A 21,684-nucleotide genomic window follows, 5' to 3' on the forward strand; every position below is an offset into this window, starting at 1 on the left:
TCATGGTCACTAAGAAAAAGTTTGGATAATGACCGTTTTATTCTTTTTGTGAACTACTCCTTTAAATTCTCTCTCTCTTTTGAGACGAGAAGTGTTTAACATTCAGTCTCGAGTTGTTGTGGGGTTCAGGGCTCAAACTCCCTCCCTAATTTACCTCCATTTCATTTAACCCTCAAAACCCTGAACCAATCCAAGAGAGCTAATAACCATGAGAGAACAGCTCCCACAGGACCTATGAGAGACAGAGCGAGCGAGGCTGATTCATGAAGAAAGATGGAGTGTGTAAATGATTGAGAGAGGTTCGGCAAAAGAAAAGGACACAGACAGGAAGAGGAAAGAGAGGGCAGCGAATTATAAACTCCTGTGGTCTGATGTTAAGTGGCAGAGACACTGTTTTGTTAAACGTGCCACCACAGATCACAGGTGTCCGACACACACACACGCGAACAGTGAGGAATGACAGACAGGCGCTGGAGAGCAGTGATGGAGTGAGATGTCTGAGAAAAGACAGGACTCGCACACTGATAGAAGGACAACAGGAAGGTAATGAGAGCACGCTGAAAAATGAGAGAAAATAAGAGAGTGACACAGAAGAGAGACCGCTGTCAGCACAATCAGACTTTTAATCTCAAAGTCTGAGAGATACACTAAGTGAGCACTAAGTTAGTGGGGGGAGGGGTGATGTCACTGGGCTCATGAATATTAAGTAGTTCATGCAGATGTTGTTAGATCATCAATATTCATGAGGCAAGCCGTTCATATAAAACATGTCCTGTTCTTCTAGATGTCTCAAACTGATTTGACATCGAAAAACAATATCATTCACTTTTAATGATGGTCAATTTCACTCTAATTCTTAATGAAAGATTAATGCTAAATTAGCAATTTGGCCAGGACATGGATGTCTTCCAGCATTCAAAGAAAGCTAGTCGGAGCGCAAAGGTATGGAACAGAACCCAGCGTTCAAGACATACGGTTTTCTTGCCACTGTGTCTTAAAAATCCAGTGCTTATGTTAAGAGATGCTGAAAAAAACCCAGCTAAAGATGTGCATGTAGACAAATAATTCAAAAAGAGACAGAATGCTAGTACACTTCCTCTGTGAACTGAATTGCAATGATAAGCTGACTTTAATAAAACGATGCATTGCCATCTAAAGCCACTTTTTTGTCCTTTAATATTGAAAAATATTTGTAAATGTTATTGTAATTTAAAAGAACTGTTTAGATATAAATATTGTGTGAAAAGTAATTAAAAATAATTAATTTTGGAGAGTATATAGTAGAGCTCATAATTTCATGTCAGAACTTAAATGCCAACCAATTAACAGCAAGACTCAAAATGTACAAAATCTTTTAAAAAATTAAAAATTCTAATATAGCATTGGTTAGCTGTTTCATTAATCATTACATTAATCTATAGGTTCTGTCACTTCACAAACTTGTCCATTTGATTGTCAAATCAAGCGCGACGATTTATTAGAGAAGTTGATTTATACATACTCATCCTCAAATGTAAAGTTTGCTTTGGTATAATAACACAAAAATTTAGCACCACATGGAGAAACAAAGTGAGAAACTGTGTGTATGTGTGTGTGTACCTATTTTCCCTACATTATGAGGACCAAATGCCACCACAGGTATATTAATAACTGTATATGTTGACCTCGTGGGGACATTTTTGGTACCAATGAGGAAACAAACTTTTAAATCATATAGAATGAAGTGTTTTGAAAATATAAAATAGCAGAAAGTTTTCTTTGAGGAATAAGTTTAGGTGTTGCTTGGTTTAGGGTTAGGGTAAGGGGATAGAAAATATAGTTTGAACAGTATAAAAAACATTACGTCTATGGAACATCCCCACAAAAAAAGGAAACCAGTATGTGTGTGTGTGGTCATTACCTTCAGAAAGTGTTTGTAGCAGCAATAAGGTGAGAAGCAACTTGACTACAGTCATCTTGCCTCCAGAACCTTCACACCACGACATCTCCAACCTGCGACACACAAACACACACACAATCAACCACTGTGTTAAGAGTGGCATCGTGAAACACGACCACAACTGTTTGGTGCTTCCAGCATTGCAGATATTACACACTGCACATTTGTGTACTGGCATCATCTGGTCAAGCCTTTGTGAGTGAAACTCATCAAAAATTCTATGACATTAGCACAGCTGCTAATCCACATCTGCGATGTGATATCCATCTCTATAAATAAATAATGTATGGTTCATGTTGTGAGTTGTGATGTCTCCAGGTGAGCCTCATCACAAGTTCAATGCTCCTGATGTCAACATGTGATATGCAAATACAATCATTGTGGAGTTCCTGATAAACTGTAACAAACTGCATGAATCTCAGTGAGAACAATCTCAAAGGTTTTACATCGGTGGCTCCAGAAATGGCTTTAAGCGCAAGTCAAATACTACGTGTCCAAATAAAAATCGAAATGCTTTCTGTGATGATGAAATGAAAATCCAGTGGTTGTTCAGTTTCCATCAGATTTAGAGGGTTAGACTGTTATCTCATGTTCTTGATCTCAGACCAGTTTTCATTATGCAAATATGAACTCCACATTTCAGCAACAGTAAACGCATGTGAAGAATGTTCTTTGCATCAATGAACTTAGATTAAATTGTATACATCATACATACATGTATATACAGTACACTTACACATATAGAATGAAATTATATACATATATATATATATATATATATATATATATAAAAGCTTATAATATATATAAAATATATAATATATATATAAAATTTAATTTCGTACCCGGGTGAACACCCTTAAGACTAACTCTTTTGCCAGCAGTAGAGCGTGAGAAAAATAACTTAATTTGAAGACAAAAGGCATCATTTGCCAGCTTGTAGTGTTTCACACCCAGTTGAACATGAGAGCTGCTTCAAAATGATTTTATGCCTTTTGTTCTTTTAGCCTTGATATACAAGCAGAAGCTTTATGACATGTTTAAGTATTTGTTCTGCATTTGCAATCTGTCAGCATAATCCCAACATGATTTTTTGGGCCAAACTGTGCATCCCTACATTCAAATCCACACATCGAAACACCATATGCTGCATTTCCTCGGAGAAGAAGACTTTATCACAAATATTTTGCAAGCTAAAAGCACTTTCAGACTTACGTGAAGTCACCCAATAGATGATATTGCTTGAGGAGAGGGGTGTTATATTGACAGTATTAATGATTAATAGGCATATAATTTATGCATTAAAATGAAGAATAGTTTTACACTTGCTCAAGTGAGAAGGAGGGTTTATTTAACAAGGAATCCCCATAGAGTGAAGTACTCACACGCACTCGAGTTAATGGAGAGACGTGTGCTGCTGATCAGCTCGCTAGCATCTCGCTTGCCCTCCCTTCCTCCTCCAAGTAAAAATAAATAAATGAAATAAACAAGTGTCTGAGTGAGAAAAGTGAAAATTACATTTACAAGGGAGCTGCTGTGATGAGCGACTTAATTACAGCAACTGTAAGGTCGAAATTAATGATGTATAATCACGCCGCATACAACCTCAGTTTAATTAGGCTAATTACCAAGCTGGGATTGGCTGAGCTTGTTTGTTTTGCTGGTATTTACTCTTAAAGCTGCGGCGTTAAAGGTGTCCGCTGGGATGGAGATAAGATACAATCTAATTCTCTTTCCATTCTAGAAAACGATCAAATGGAAGTTTACCCCAGCATCTTAGGATTACATTCTATAATGAGGAAAAACACAGCACTGGTTCTCCTGATGGAGTGATTTGCACATTTTTAGTTACTACAATAATCTAATTTTATATTTCTTAAAATAAAATATATGTAGGCTACATAAGCCAAATTTATCTTTGCAAACATTGCTTTTAGTTAAAATAAACTTTATTTGATTTTCAATTATTTTAATTGACCTTTTGTAAAGACCCACCCGCTTAGTTATTGTTGCTACGTCCAACAAGTTATGCTGCTCTCACGACACACACCATGTTCTCACGCAGTGAAAAATTGTGAAGCAAAGAGGAAACTGAAAACACGCCAACAGACAAGACAGAGGTGGTTCCTTTTGGTGTGAAACAAAATCTCAGCTTCAAAATGTTGTCATTTGTCATTCAAACAATAAATACTATTTTGTGGCTCTTTAAAAGATCGCTGTAGCACCTCTACTCAAGCGACAAGTGAACCGATCGTCATTTCATACTTACTAAAGCACAAAATAAACATGAATGAACATCAAAAGGTATTCTATATTAATCGCAGAAAGATGTTAATACACACCATTTTTCAAGGTTAAGGCTCCGTTTACACCAGGTCATTTTCGTTTTAGAAAGTATAACTTTTGCTATGGTTATGCCTGTCGTTTACACTACTCTGGCGTTTTCGACCCTATTGGGATTGTGTTTCAGTGTAAACGGACCAAAAGCTGCCCACATTCACTCTGTGTCATCGTTTCTGAAATGCAGTGAAAATGCCAGTGTAGAGGTGGATCGTTTACACTTTTAAAACGGCACAATAGTGTAAACAGGGCCTAAGTCCACCCACATTACTCTACTCTCTTGTCTGATTTGTCTGTCGGACAAATTAACAAATTTCTTAGATTTAAATCTGAATTGCAATTCTAAATCAACACTGTCTGTCTGTCTTTCTATCTATCTTCCAAAGAAGTGTTTGTTAAAGCTCAGTCTTTACATGAATGGTTTGAGTCCAAAATAAAAATGATAATAAAAAGTTTTTGTTCTCAGCTAAGCAAATTACAGTCAAACTGGAAAAGCCCACGTCTGCTGTTTGTCCCTGTAGACTCGGTAGCAGGGCACACGCTCAACAAAAATACATGAACATTGCAACTAAATGAAATGAGCAAGCTGCATATTATAATGTTTTGGTTAGCATTGCAATCCCTGGTGTGGAATTTGAGCAACAACCTTGGCAGTGAATTGCATTTCGAGAGAAACAGAAGAGACACAAAAATAGAGGAAGAGAAAGAGAGAGCGAGGGAAGGAAAATAGTCACATTTGTTTTCATTTGGTGTCTTGCAGTTTCCTGAGTTATATAATAAAAGAGTTCCCTGGCGTCTATAGCAGCACAAACCTTCTCTCGGTCCGTCATGTAGCTGAACGTTCTGCCACTGGAAAAGTGCTGTCACATGGGCCCAATGGGCACTTGCTTCTGCTGCAGGGAAATCCACACAATCAACATATAATGCTATGCTTATGCTATTTTCTGAATAGACATTCGGTTTTGCAACAATTTAAAGTAACTGATGAATGTTTAATGAATGCAATACATCTTAAACATACTGTAATATTCAATAAAAACAGGCGAGGAGGATGCATATGGGAGCACGGAGACGAAGATATGTTTGTAACGAAATACTATAGCTGATCTGAACGCTTAAAATAAAAACATACTAAATTACTATATTTCTCTTTGTAATTTTTATAATTTTTTAAAGCCATCATGTTATCATCTTACAAATACTTTGCATTTTTATGCAATTTTGTGTAAAGACTGGTAGTTCAATCAAATAATTAGCTAAAACACCTGAGAAGAGATGATGCTGACCCCTCAGAGGACCTCAGATGATGCTAACCCTTAATCAACAACAGAACTAACAAATATTGCTACAAGTGTGACTGCATCATATAATAATTGCTGTTAATAGTGTTCATCGTCTGGCTGACTACGTCTTGTATTAATTTTTTCTGAAAAATCCTATCATACACGCACAAACTGACAGTCACCACTTATAAGCTATAACTAAATATTGTAGAAACGTAATTTTCTGTAAAGTTGCTTTGTAACGATTTGTAATGTAAAAAACGCTCTACAAATAAACTTGAATTGAATTGAATTGAATTAAAACAGATATTTTCAACAAAATTAATCATTTGTCACACAAGGAGACCAAGGAGACCAAAAAACTCTCTCTAATCTCTTACAAACATACAATCTATCCCACAAACCCTGACCTTCATGAAAAAAAAGTGATGTATTCGAGCAGACACTAAGATGACCCTAATCACACTGTTCCAATATAAGACAAAAAGATTAGAGAAACCTTCCAAAACCAACAACCTCTAGGCCAAAAATAGTACACTGATTCTCTTCTTTTTTGGTGTAAAACCACTCATGTCTGGCGAAGGAAATTGAAAAAAGGAATGCAATTCATTTTCAAGATGCTTTCAAGCAGTAAATTGGTTGATTACAGTTTGAGAGCCCTGTTTTTAAAGTATCAAGCAAAAATTGAAAAGAACTACCAATCAATAAAAAGGTTACTTGCCCACAGGGATGGCGCGTATAATCCAGCTCAGCAAAAATGTTTGTATTAGTATTCAAACTTAATTTTACTAATGAGAAACCCACTGGGCCCTGGGGTCTATAGTTCACAGACTGTGGCACTCTTGACGGAGCAACTCCCTCATCTTAAACTAAACTGCTCTAACACAGAGAAGAGTCAGACACTTTGATACTTATTTTATATATTATATACAACACCCACTGCTTGTCTTCATTTACCCACTACACACCCTTGTAAGCACTAAAGGAGCGCAGCTTGTGTGATTTCTTTGATGTTAAAACACTTTCTCCTATCTAAGCTTAATATGCAGAGACAACTATATGATTCGGCAATCTAGTTGTCACTCTGCCAAGTAGTTGTGATGCTGTGCACATTGTGCTGCAGGTACTGTGACATGAAACACAACTTACACTTCAGTAAACAAACAGAGCAAATGAGCCCAAATGTGCTGATGGAATTATGGGAGTTTGCCGCATCAGCCCTGTAATGTCATGTAAGTGTCATCGGTGTGCCTTTGACGCTGATCTCTATGGACTCAAAATGGGTTGCATGCCACTGGAGTTATGCATGCCAGGGGAGGTTCACTAAGAATTAATTGTTCCTTCTGATAGTGTCATTTATTTGCATGTGCTTGCAGTTGTTTTAGTGGCCAGTTCCAAATGAATTATGCAAATCAGATAATGGGGCAAACACTGCCACAAATCTGGGGCTGTTTGTGCAATCTGAACATAATTTGCACGGGTCAATTGACTTTTTTCCCCACAGTGTCAGTATTTCGTTGTTACCTGTCTCAAGCCACACACACAATCAATCCGGCTATAATTACTGCTGGCATGATTGCAAAAAAATACACTCAAACATCCTTTTTTAATGCCTACTTTACAATAGAACCAAGTGTTTTGGAAGAAGGCACATTCTATAATGAGCATCAATTAGAGGCATTTATTATAATACATTTATGTATGGTGTAGCTGTTAAGTAAATTCGCCTGTGCATTTTAGAATATCGCTTACAGTGGAAATCTCAATACTTGACTTTGCATGGTTTTAAAAGGCTTAAGCGTTACATACAACACTGCTCAAAAGTTTGGGGTAGTGAAATTTTTTTGGTTTTTAAAAGAAGTCTCAATTTAATAAAAAAAAAGCATTAATAATGCAAAATATGATTTCAATTTAAAATGACTGTTTTCTCATTTTAGTATATATATCTATATATATATCTCATTTTAGTATATATATATATATATATATATACTAAAAAGTTTTTTTAATTTGTTTTCAATTTATTCCTGTGAATTCCTGTGTTTTTATTCCTAAATGAACCTCAAAAAGGATGATTTTCAGACAAATTCATAGCTTGAATAATAAACAGGATTTTTCTGAAATATCAATGTAAGTGCTTTAACAACAACACAAGCTTACATTTTACCTTTTAAAAATGCCAGAACTCCAAAAGCAACCACTAACATATTTATTAACTTGCTTTAGCATTGCACTATAACACAAACAATGCCGACTTGAGAGTTACATTCATTAGAAATTCCCGTCGTGCCGCGCAACACCCATAACAATTTAAAAAGTGAGTGCATGAATTATTACGACCTGTATCTATGCAGGATATTTGACTTTCCACAACAACCTTTGGATTATTGGCACATAATTAGGAGTTTAATCGCTCATCATTCACAGTTAAAAGTACAATAAAAACCTTGATAACCCAACAAAGCCATCTGCTGACTGTAATACAAACACTACATCAATTAACACTGTAAACACTGGGTACAAATTCTGATGGAAATGGTTGCTGGCTATTTGTGGTAAATGTTCTTTTAAAGCTGGAAGAGTGGGTGAGATCAATCATATCCTGCGTATCTGTTCTTTACAATGGAGTGTGATTATGTGTGATTATGTGTGACAGGATTTAACCTCACAGAGTACACCACTTCAATTTGTTCTCCTCTGCCCCATCACTAAGATCATTGTGAGCTTTTCAGAGTCGCTGGTTCCACCTAAGTGACCAACCTCTCATCATCTTATTATCCTGCTGTCTGCACAGGCTAATTATTTTGTGCATCCTTTTCCCACGATATAATGGGATATTTCTTCTCTTTCGCTTCTAATAATCAGTAGCAGAGGGTTGAATTCAGCCGCTGCAGCCGCAGGCAGAGCGCTGTAGGTAATTCAGTACAGTTTGACTGCAAATGTGATATTGCTTTTATACAACAGTTCTATAAACAAGAAGTTAATATAGAGTAACTTACATTTTAGAAACAATATGCTGTCCACTCAGGTGAAAATCAGTCTCTTTTTAAACATATTGGCTATGTTAAAATGCACTTTTGTAATGCCATTAAGCCAGAACTGTGATTAAGTTAGAGGTCATGCAAAATGCTGTTATTATGTTAATGTGATTGTGCTCATAATTAACAATAGCAGTAAAATTATGTGGAGTACTGCGGGTTTAACCATACAATATGGTGATGTATAGGCTCACACTTCTTTAACTTTCAGTTTGCATGTGCTAGCGTGCAGACGGATGACATGAGACTCATTTGAAAATATGGCTTTACAAACTCTTTTGCTTAAATAACTTCTGAATTTCTGAAGGATCATTTGACACTTAAGACTGGTGTACTGATGCTGAAAATTTAGCTTTGCATCACAGAAAAAAAATAACATTTGAAAATACCTTAAAAATACAAAAAAAGTCCTTTTAAATTGTAATAATATTTAAAAATATTACTGTATTTTGGTTAAATAAAAGAGAAGAGACTTCCTTCAACATCTTCCCGACCCCAAACTTTCAAATGGCATTGCATATAATATTTATGACAAAAATAAAAGAGGCTGTGGAAACCAGCAAGCATTTTACACTTTAAACAGGCAAACAAACACTGTAACAGCAAAAAGACCTGTTGCGTTTGTAACTAAACATTTTCTATTGCATGTTATGGTACCAAATGTTATTAAAACAATCACATTTCTTAGTGAATAATCATAATGATATCAAGTAACATGCAAATGAGATTGAAAATTGTACATCAATGGAAATTATATGACAAACTTTATAAGGCAAACCTCTTGAATCCTGTTAACATGGATTGTTTCACTCACAGTATTCATTAGGAGTTGTTTTTATGCTCTAAAATAGACAGCCTTCAAGGCACACCTGTTTTTCGGTTCATTTGTAGCCTATCTACTTAATTTTGTAGAAGCAAGCAACCCTTCCGTCGTCTTTAGGAAACAAAAGTTTATGGACATCGTGTTGCAGTCAAAAACACTTTAGTTCCAGCATGCTTTTAAACCTGATCATGAGCGCTACACCTCCTTCATCTGCAGCACACACACACCTGGAAGAAATGCCATTAAAGTGTATACATGCGATTTAAACTCCACATATTTGACTGTGATTATGATTTCTGTAATTATGAGCATAATCACATTAACATAATCACAGTATTCAGTGTACATGAGCTCCAACTTAATCTCATTATATATACACGCAGTCAGTAAGTGTGTGAATGCATGTGTGCTACATGAAGGTGTTCGATTAAACAGGCAAACTGCCAGCTTGCAATAGAAGCAGCAGGAGAAACACACCTTTCTCAGCTGCAGCCTTGAAACAAAGTCTGAGACACTGTGATCTTGATGCTGAGTATGGCTGCGTGTGTGTGTTAGCATTTTTCACATTTATGAGGGTGAATAATGTGTTTGTGTCTGTGTGTGTCTGTGTGTGTTTGGCGACCTGTAGAGACAGTAATTACTGCGACAGTACGGGGCCCCAGTGAGACGGCGTGCTGCAGTTCATCCTGTCACTATCGCTCAAGCGCGTCTTCTCCTCTAGCCACAACCGTGTGAGGTCTCTCCTCCACCATCTACGCACTCTCCTTTTTTTGTTGTTGTTGTTCTTACATGTTTTGATTTTTTCTTCATTTCTTTCTCTAACTGCAGAACTAAATGAATTAGTCTCCTGTAGAGCGAGAGAGTGGAGCTAGCAGGCTGAAATCCAACGCTGATACGCTAAGTGTGAATGCCATCACTTCACAGCAATCCACCTTCGAAAAATACCAGGGAAATCTGACAAGAACTTCACAGCCACTTTAAATTTGAAGTTCAACGTTTTTTAACAAGTTTGACTCATCAACATTCCTTTTGTTTGTTTGTTTATGTCAAATCTATTTCAGTAACTTTCACAGACATTCTGAGATATTTAACGAGAAAAGGAACTTCTAGTGTGTTACTTGACTTGACTTGAAAAGTGGTTGGAGGTAAGGGCTTGGATGTCATTTTTTCAGATTTTGATTAAAATTACCAAGACCATTTTTTTTCATGTTGATTTTACATCTTTCAAATGTGATTGCCCACCAGCCTTTTGTAAAACATTTTCTGCTCTTTTTACAAACTAAGGGACACTGCCATTTTAATTTTGTGCCAAACAACACCATTAAGCAGATTTTTTTCAGAGAGCTTGCATTCAAAGTACAAAAGTTTTTTACCACATCTGCTAAGAATAGCAGAATGTACAATCGAACATTACACACTACCATTCTTTTATTAAGAAGTTAATATTTTTAGCGATTCTTGTTACAAAAGATTTCTATTTCAAATAAAAGCTGTTCTTTTGCACTTTCTACTCATTAAAGATCCTAAATAAAGTCCACAAAAACACTAAGCAACACAACTGTTTTCAAAATTGATAATAATAAGAAATGTTTCTAGAGCAGCAAATCAGTATATTAGAATTATGTCTAAAGGATCATGTGACACTGAAGACTGGAGTAATGATGTTGAAAATTCAGATTTGCATCACAGGAATAAATTACATTTTACAATGTAGTCAAATGGAAATTTATTTTAAATTGTTATAATATTTCACAGTGTTATTGGTTTTACTGTATTTATGGCCAAATACATGCAGCCTTACAAATGCTGCAATAAGAGCTGCAACTAACGATTATTTTTTCTGTCGACTAATCTAATGATTTTTTTTTTTTTTTTTTTCGATTAGTCGACTACTCTAACGATTATTTTTATTACAATAAATAATTAATCAAATTTTCTTTTTTTGATTAGCTAATGAATCCTTTGGATAACTTTACAAAAAAAATATAAGTACAACTTCTAATATAATATTTCAACCTTTATTCATTTTCAACCAATATGGTTGAAGTTTTTACAGTATACAAAAATAAAGAGGCAAAGAAAATTATTTTACTATGGTAAATATGAGTTCACGATAGCGCTTATAATTAAACCACAGTAGCCACAAATTTACAGTTGCTGCGGTTGCAGTTTACAATCTGCTGCGGTCGTTCCATGACATCTGCAGCAGAGACCTGAACCAGGAAGTTGGTCCACAGATCACAGGGTAACCAGTTAAACCATAATACCGGAGAGCGCCAGGATGTTTTCGTCTGAGGTGCTCGTGCATTGTAGTCGACGTAATCGATGACGTCGATGCGACATTGCAGCACTAGCTGCAATAAACAAAGTCTCATTATAACTGTTTTTCTGTAATGGCAACTCTCAGTTGATTTGCATGTAATTATACATGACAATGTTAATGTATTGGGCCTTAGCAGAATAGAGTTGCTACACTGCTGCTGCAGAGCAAGTACCGAGATTTGTTTCTGCCAATACATCCACGACATGCTGCTGTGAGCATGTAAGAAATATTGCTGCTGCACATATAACATGAATAACCCCAATAACATACATGGTCACCCTGTAGCAGATCTATAAAGGTGGAGCTGGGGAAGGTGGAGGGTTTCTGAAGTGAGCTGCTACTGCTACAGCAAACACTGCCAAATATTTGAATGTTGAGCAGCAAGCTCATTGGCTACCTATACAGTAGAGAACCAATCAGCTGTGCCATGTGATGATGTCATTATCTCATATTGAGTTAGATCTATTAGACTGTGCCATCTAGTGTTTCATGCTAGAACTTTGTACATAATGGTTTCATGGGTTAAAGAATGATACAAGAAAGTCTTCCGCAGCAGATCAAACACTCACAGAAGAGAGAGAAAACGGAATCTTGTGGGGTCAACATTTTGAGTATTAAATGCTTTGTGCAAGCTAATATGTTCAACATGTTTCACTGCTATGTGCCGACTTTGACTTTATGTGCAAGCAAAACTTAGAAGCAGACGAGACAAGCTCACTGCGCCGACAAAATACTTAAATCAATAACCTGTCAGAGGAGAGAAGAGCTGGAGAAGGACTGATATTCTTTCTCTCGCTCTCTCTATCTCGCCTCTATCTTCTCCTTTCTGCCTCATTCCTCTCTCCAGAGAGTTTGTTATAGGTTTCCTCTATTATTGCACTGCAAAACAAACAGTCAGAATTCTTAGAAAGAAAGAGAGAGTCAGAGAAATAGAGAAAGAGAGGGCAGCTGTTGTATTGTGGAGAGGTCCACCTCTTCAATAAACACATCAGACGGAGAAACTTGCAGCTATCTGACAGTACACAGGTAAAACAATGCAAAGGTGTAGAATAAAACTAGGGCTCCACGATTAATCGCATGTGATTGTCATGTATGTCTCATCAGTAAAGCTGGTTCTGTGATTAGTACTAAATATCCATCACCTGCTTTCAAATGGAGCGGCACTTACTACACAGAGCCGTAGTTCGCTGACAAGCTACGCAATACCGCGTCATAATCGAAGATGAATCGCATGCAGTTATGAACGTGATATTGTGTAGCTTGTCAGCGAACTACGACTCTGTATATTAAGTGCCACTCCATTTTAAAGCAGGTGATGGACATTTACTGCTAATCACAGGACCGGCTTTACTGACGAGACACGCATGACAATCACATGCGATTAATCGTACAGCCCTAAATAAAACTCATCTTTACTTTCAGAAACCCATGCTCTTTTCATTAAAATCTAAATATGTAAGTGAAGTATATAGTTTCTGATTTCAAATTCAAATAAATTGCAAAGCAAAATGACTGTTTTCAAACAGGTTTACAGGTTTGATTCTTATACTTCTTATTGTATCCAAAACAAACCAGGCTCATTGGAAATCTGAATTAATTTCTGCAAGAAAAAAAAAACTTACATATACAGTAGCCTACACTGCAGTTTCCAAGAGGTACACAAGAGGCAGTTCTTATTCACACAAATAATTATTACTGTAGGCAGTGTCACATATTTCCAATGAGACTGGGATGGTCAAACAGCAGAAATAAATCAATAATTAAAAACAGTGTTGCATATTTGTTATTGGACAAGAAAAATGTATACATAAACTAACTATAAAGTAATTAAACATAATGTTGTATTGCCTTTGATTTAAAAATTAGAAAAATAAATAAACATTACTACAGTAACAATAATTTAATGATAATCACCAATGAGAATAATGAGAACACAAAATGGAATATAAAACATGCTTACAGGGAAATGTTACGAAAATAAAGTCATGAAAATCATCTTAATGGTCCATAAAATGTTTCATCTTATTATGCAAAACATATATATTTTATTTAGTTGTCTCCTTATATTTTGCTTTTTCTTCATTAGAGAAATATAAACAGTGACATATATGATTAAATGGCTTAAAAATGGATTTTGCTGTTATTTAACACACACACACAGACAAACGTTCCCAAGGCTGCATTCTGTACATAAATACCAACAACAAGGATTTGTCACGCTGTAAAGCTAACACTGAATGGGGTATTATGACCGGCCTCCGTCAGATTATTTATGAGTGGGGCTGTAATTGAACACTGCAAATCCTACAGCTTTGAGTTATGGATGAACAGGAGAGGGCGTTTGCAAGTGTTCTCCATATGCTCCTATCTCTCTCACTTTACAAACTTTACAGATTCATACCAGCTTATTTACACAGTAAAACAAAATAAGCAGGGAATTCCAGAGTTACGGATGTGACATCTGTAGCCAAAATGGGAAATTTAACCTCTCACAAGAAAGATTAATTACCATTATAGAATACTGAAGATTAATTAGGTAATGCATGTTTTGGTGTGGATGGTCATCTCAATTGCTGAGCTGAATGACCTGAGGCTTTGGAGGCCCCCTGACAGACTATGATGCTTTATGGAAGGGCACTGGCCTGGTCCATAACCCAGCCCTGATTTATTCATATGTATCTTCTGTTAAAAAAACATCTGTTTTTAATAAATCCTGCCTTGGTGAGCACACAAGACTTTTTCAGATACATTCTTAAAAAATCTTACCAACCCTCAAATATTTGAATGCATTGCTATAGGAAACAATTAAAATGCTTTGAAACTACCAAACTTACTGAGACATCATATGATATCCATTAAGCACGCACAACTGATCGAATTAACTCAAATCGCTTTATGGCCTTGAGGTTGCAATTTAAAATCTAGTTTGCATTCAACAATTCTGTCAAAGTGAAGGAGTGACGCTCATTTCATTTTGCTGTAATGAACTACACAAACTCTAAAGCACTTCTGGGACTCACGTTAAGCAGGAGCAGTATGAGATGTTAAATGTTTATCATTTCACAGTTCAAACTGCATTCACAGAGTGTCAGACATTTGCATGAAATTGCGTCTGCTGAATACATTTATATATATAGTCTTTAGACCCATCAGGTTTCATTCATCCAAAAATGAAATTGTTGTCATCATATACTCATAACATTCTTTTATTCATGAAACACAATGGGGAAAATATTAAAGAATGACTAGTGAATGAGGACTGGATGGTTCCAAAAACACAAAAGAAACCTAGAAATATCCTTAAACTAGTCCTTGTGAACAAACAGACCACAAGTTGTTGTTCACTGGTCTTCTGTCCAATGAGCTGATGGATCAATGAACACTGAATCAAACTTAAAGTGAAATAAACACAAGAACTAGATTATTATGATTTGAATGAATCATTCAGATGGGTTTTTTCTTTTGAACACACAACTTGCATTTTGGAGCTTTACAGCTCCTGTCCTTATTCACAGTTGTATTGAAAATGTGCCCAAAATATCATTCATAAATTTCCCTTGTTTTGTGTTGAAACTTGCAAGTGCAATTAATAATGACAGGTTTTTTTATTGCTAGCTGAACTAAACCTTTTAGCTTTCAGCTCTAACCCGCTCTGAAGTCTGTTACCGTCATAAAGCACACATGCGGCCATTTGTTTACCCTCTTTGACCGAATAAACAGCTTGTTCTTAAGAGCATCATGTCACATTCACATCTGTGCTCAATTAAAATCTCAATCACTCGTAATGGTGAGAGGCGTTCAGCTCCAAAAACAGAATACGGAGATCAGTGAGGTCAAAAATATCAAGAAGGAAGCAGTCTAAGACTATAGTGTATTACTGCTATATGACTTTGCACATTTATCAGCCCAAATATTAGTCTATCCCCACTGTGCAGAAAGCATTTCACAACTATCCCATTCTGAATACAGACTATATGCATTTGGATCGATGGGAGGGTCCTGTCCAAAATCCACTCTCCTCTCCTTCTGCACCCCTCATCTCTTTAATTCTGTCCCTCTGACCTCTCTGCGTTCTGCCTGACTGACCCTCCTGATTTAATGACCTCGCACAGACGGGACACTCAGATAGAATGGGTGAGAAAGAGAGTGGGAGAGCGAATGGGAGCCAAAAACTAAAACAAGCAGAGTGGGATTCATTGCTGCTTACAGATCAGAATTCTCCCATTTTATACCTCAGATTCATCTTTTATTTTTATCATCTGTCCGTCCTCTCTCCTGCAGCTTTAGTGTCACTGTATCTGCAATTCATTCCTCTCTCCTTCTCTGATACAGCCATTCATTTCAGCCTGCCACTCAAAATACCTGTCCCATCCTCAGCCTTCATTTCAAATGATCATTCCTCTCTCTCTCTCTCTCTCTCTCTCTCTCTCTCTCTCTCTCTTTTCCTGTGCTCGTTTTCAGAGTGGATTTGAAAGGAGTGACAGACATGCCGAGTGAGAAAGTGAGGCAGAGGAGCCAGCAGATTCTATATCAAACAGAAACACTTGTGCATGCACACAAACACACCTCCGCCGAGCATTCATCATTTTTTGTTATTTCAACAAAGCTAATGTAACCAAAGTCCTGATGATGTCACTCTGATGTATAAACTGACATTCAGTCCTCACACACTCATCATGTATTCAGAGCAGCCATAATACCTTCATAACACTTCTTCAACCCAAATCATTTTCAAATGCTTTTATAACCATAAAATATAAAAATCACAATGGCTGTGTTCCAAAACTTAGTGAGCTGTCTTGCTGGCTGTCTACATCTGCCTTGCATGCATCTGAACTGGAATTGAACATGAACTCATGAGAGACTGATCTGATGCAACCAGCCATACAAATAGCACTTTACACATGCTAAAAATTTATTTCATTTGATTTCAGAATTGAGTTTGGAGATAGCAAACTGCAAAGCTAATGACAATATTTTCATAACCATAAAAATATTACATACAAAAAAGTCAATTTTGTAGCCAATTTCTTAAAAGATATAACAAAAGTTATTTAAGATTAGATTTTTTTGCATGTATACAGTTTGTGTGTAAATTCTTATATACATATATACATTTTTTTTGGGGGGGGGGGGGGGGCGTATAATTGTATTTTTTAATATAATAAATATCATATATTATGCCACCCTATAAAGTAAGCTTCACTGGTACATTGTGGGATTGCCTTCTCAGCACAGGATGCATGTAATGCTGCCCTAAAAAGCCCATAAAAAGAAATCTTATCCATTTTTTGGAAGAGCCCTTGCATCTTGCGCTATGCTGTAAAAATTCAGCTCCCAAGTTTTGGAACAGAGCTCAAGCCTTCAATTTTAAAGTTGTTTCAATGTTCCCAACCTGATCAACAGTTGAGAGACAAGTCCAAAAACTGGAGAACTTTCTTTGTAATCAATAAGTTCAGTGAGTTCACCAGAACTTGGGGCCAAATGGACCAAAAAATGAACAAGCTTAAATGTACAGAGGCAGAGTTTTCAATCAATCTTAGCTTTAGCTCCAAGTAACTTATAACTCTGTGTGTCAATTAAGGTAAAATATGACAACTATACCCACTTTAAATTATGAAGGACAAACAAATAAGCAAACTGGAGTGGATCCCTCGCACTAATGCATGCACAGGTGATCAGATCTGCTTTCCAGCTGGAAGTGCACTAGCATGCATGCATCACCAATTACCTCCTGCCATCACATTATAAACTCTTAATGTCACTAATGACATGCCAGCCATTCCTCTAACATCAGTGTCGCCATCAGTCATAATAACGCATTAAATGTGGTTATCAGCTGACACGCTGTTTTATTTGGTTCTTCAATAAGTTTCCGGGGGTGAAACCCCTCACGCGCTTCATGGCAACCCGCTAGTTCACGCTCATGATCTCGCATGACACATGAATAAATAAAAGACACGCGCAGCAGGCGCGCACAGCGCTACCCGATACGCGCGACACTCAAGCAAAACTAAAAACATTAAAAGGTTAAGAAAATACATTAACCATCAAAAGCTAATAAAACATTGAAACATTTGAGACACAAGACACAGAAACGGAACTGGCAACTAAAAGCATGTATTTAGATTAGTTGCATCACTGTGTAATTTTCTCACATGTCTAGGTTATACTGAAGTAACGTTATCAATAAAAGTAGAGGTTGTGTAGACTTGCCACCAGTTTATCGTAGTAAGTTAGAGATCTTACCTGCTGCTGCCTCCTCCTGATGAGTCCGGCACGAGCGTTCTTTACAACCGACCGACAGCGACCTACCGAGCGACCGCTGATCAGATGCTGAGAGAGTACTGGTGCTCCGCGCTCAGCCTCTCTCTCTCTCTCTCTCTCTCTCTCTCTCTCTCTCTCATCATCATCAACATCATCATCGTGTTGCGGTTTCAAGTTTAAAACAAGTTGAATGCTGCATGACTGAGCAGCATTGTCGGGTGTCATTTATTATCTGCAAATGAAGCTTGCTAGAAATTTTATTTTGCATCTCACTTCATTTAAACAGTATGCACATGAAACGATCATTCATCTTTTAGCACATACGAATTTTTTTTTCTTTTTAGATTAATTTGCATTAATATAAAATATTCCGATGGTGCTTTGTAATAAAAACAAACACACATGCGTTCATCATATATTCTGAAAATACTTACATGTATTTACATATATATATATTTATATTTCATATTGTGTGTATATATATTTAATATATAAACAACTTATTTTCTTAAATATATACATGCAATTGTTTTGTATATATACATAATAAATATACACAGTACAGTACACACTCATATATTATGTAAACAAAACTTTTAATTTGCATGCGATTAATCGCCATTATTCGTTTGATTTTTGCCAAGTCTGTGTAGGCTACATCTTATTTCCTATCATTCATGTTAATATATTGACATTATAACCACTGATTAATTTAGTATTCTAGTTTTAAAGGTGACTGAAATGGTGAAAATCCATGAAAATCCAAATCCACTCTGACTGAAATAATTCGCACCATGATTGTAACGCAAGCGGGCACCCTTCTGCAGTATTATATATATATATATATATATATATATATATATATATATATATATATATATATATATATATATATATATATATATATATATATATATATATATATATATATCTAGTAGGCCTATGTGCTAAAAGATTAATGATCGTTTCATGTGCACTCAGCTTCTCATAATATAGGCCTAATATATATATATAACAGTATATATATATTAGGCCTATATTATGAGAAACTCTTTCTGAGTGCAGCTGGAACTCTCGGGTGTTTTCTGTTTCTTTGCTGCCATCATGTGGACTTCGATCCTTTTTTCCTTGTGTTGTAATTTAAACTTGGGCTAGGCTTCTGGGAATTTAACCCAGAAAAAAAATATTATTTATGCTGCCAAACTACGAAAAAATACAATCAAATGTATGCCTAACTGTGTGCGGAAACAGACCGATATTTAAACTGTTAGTTACTTACTTTCGCCTTGTTTGTGTTTCTTCAACTAAAAATGGCACCAAAGACTGAAAGGGACTCTATCGTTGTCACGTGAACGATCGCGACGCGGTAAGTTTGAGAGTCTACAAATCTCCATGTTTATGTTTATTCACACACACAGGGTGCATTTAATATAGCGTACGTCCTGTAGACATTGTTGGTTAAAGCGTTGTAATTTAACTCCGAAGGCTACAGATTGATATCTGAGAAGAGTGATCCATGAAAAGAAGAGTTATCAATATCTTTTACCGCACCGAGCTGAAATCAGACTGCTGCAGACACATCTCTCCGGTAACGACTAATAACTGTATGCTCAGAGTTTGAGTGTGTTTTCTTGACACTTACTTCCCTCAGCTGGACAAGCTTCGAAATTAGTGGGGAAAATATGGGAAACAGAAAAAGACTTGAATCAAGTATGTGATACTATAACTTTATATGCCTTTATTTCAACTGCAGAAACAAAAGACAGCCTTAAAAAAAATATTTTACATGAGTTCAATATTTTTCTCAGGCAGACCTAAGATTTATTCTCAAATTAAATATACATTATATTATGTTATTTTAAATCCATATATGTTAGTGCTCTCAAAGGATTAATTGCATCCAAAATAAAAGTTTTTGTTTACATATGTATCTGTACTGTTTATTTTTAAGTTTATATAAATACAAATAAAACATTTATTGTTTTATTGTTTTATTTGGATCCCCATTAGCTCCCGCTATGGTGGTCGCTAGTCTTCCTGGGTTCCACTGAAATCACAATACAAACATACAAAATTAAATTAATCAATACATCAATAAAATCTATAAAAACTATACATATATTAGCTACCATGACACACATTTGAAAGAAGTACAAATTATGCAGTTATCCAAAAAGCAACATCTATTCAACATGCAATTCAAACAATTAAAAAAAAAACATGTAAAAATAAAAATAGGTAATACTTTCACACCTGTAATCTCTGTTTTATTGTTTTCTTAAAAGAAAATTTACTTTTGAGTTCCCTGACGCTGGATGGAAGTGAGTTCCACTCTATAGCCCCTCTGTATACAATAGTTTTCTTCATAAAATTACATCTTGGACTAGGAGTAATCATTATCTTGTTGCTGACTGAGCGTGTCACATGCTCATGACCATATCCACTAAACAATATTTTTTCTTTTATAAAGTTATATGCTTCATTAGCCATGACCTTGTGCATGAGCAACAAAAGATTATATTTTACTTTTTCCTCTGCTGTTAACCAAGAAAATTTAAGATGCATCTCACGCACACTAGCGCGAAAAGAACAGCGCAGAACTACTCTGGCTGCTCTATTCTGTGCAATTTGAAGTTTTCTTAGATGTTTTTGGGCCGCACTGCTCCAAACTACTGGACAGTAATATAAGTGAGACAGAACAAGACTTTGGACAACATTTTTCAATGTAGCAGTTGAACAATATACAGAGCATTTTCTGGACATAGCGATACCCCTGCCCATCTTTACTGACAATGTGGTCAATCTGGTCTGACCAAGATAATAAATTATCTAGTCTAACACCCAGCAGTTTGAATCTAATAACCGGCTCGACCACATTGCTCTCTATATGCAGATTAAGTGGGGTGATACTTGGTAACATTTGTCTATTGTAAAATATCATACATTTATTTTTGGAAATATTCAGTACCAATTTATTCTTTTTCACCCAGTCCACTACTGTGTTTAACTCATGCTGGAGATTCTCATTGAGTTCAGGTAATGTTGATGCTGCAGTGAACAAAGTAGCATCATCAGCATACATAACAACACTAGCCTTTCTAAAAACATGTGGAAAATCATTTATAAATATTGAGAATAAAAGTGGACCTAGGCAGCTTCCTTGTGCTATGCCGCATGATGTTGTTAAGCAGTTGGAAAGACTACCATTGAAATAAACCTGTTGCGTCCTGTTGGAAAGATAACTATGCACCCAAGTTAGTGCTGAGTGTGAAAAACCATATGCTTTGAGTTTGGCTATGAGAAAACTATGGTCTATTACTGTACATCAAAAGCTGCTGTAAAATCCAAAAACACAGCTCCTACTAGTTTCCCTTCATCCAGACATGTTAGCCACTCCTCTGTCATTTGTGCTAGGGCAGTGTTTGTGGAAAAGCCTTGTCTATATGCATGTTGGAAGTGGAACTTTGTCATCAATTCATTTGTACTGAAATAATCCATTATTTGATTAAAGATGATCTTTAAGAAGGGGTATACTTTTTGACTGTTTCCAAAGCTCAGGAAAAGTACCACTCAAAACGGAACTATTGAAAATATGACTTATAGGTTTTGAAAGCTGAGTCGCAGCTACTTTAAGTATTCTTCCTTCCAAATTATCTATACCTGCAGATGTA

The 21,684-nt window shown here is 36.1% G+C and overlaps 1 protein-coding gene across 2 annotated transcripts in view; it reads right to left on the bottom strand.

The window, feature by feature from the left end:
- Positions 1 to 18,092, bottom strand: part of LOC132156771 (cadherin-23-like) — a 235,750-nt gene extending 217,658 nt beyond the window's left edge. For both annotated transcript variants that reach the window (XM_059565791.1, XM_059565790.1), the window contains exons 1-2: positions 17,996 to 18,092; positions 1,901 to 1,992 (exon numbers count right to left, since the gene is read on the bottom strand). In XM_059565791.1, coding sequence (XP_059421774.1) covers positions 1,901 to 1,985 — 85 coding nt within the window. In that variant the 5' untranslated portion in view covers positions 1,986 to 1,992; positions 17,996 to 18,092. The remainder of the gene's footprint in view (positions 1 to 1,900; positions 1,993 to 17,995) is intronic.
- Positions 18,093 to 21,684: the final 3,592 nt, after the last annotated feature.

The sequence above is a fragment of the Carassius carassius genome, chromosome 14, assembly GCF_963082965.1.
Source record: "Carassius carassius chromosome 14, fCarCar2.1, whole genome shotgun sequence".
In the NCBI taxonomy this organism is placed as follows: Eukaryota; Metazoa; Chordata; class Actinopteri; order Cypriniformes; family Cyprinidae; genus Carassius; species Carassius carassius.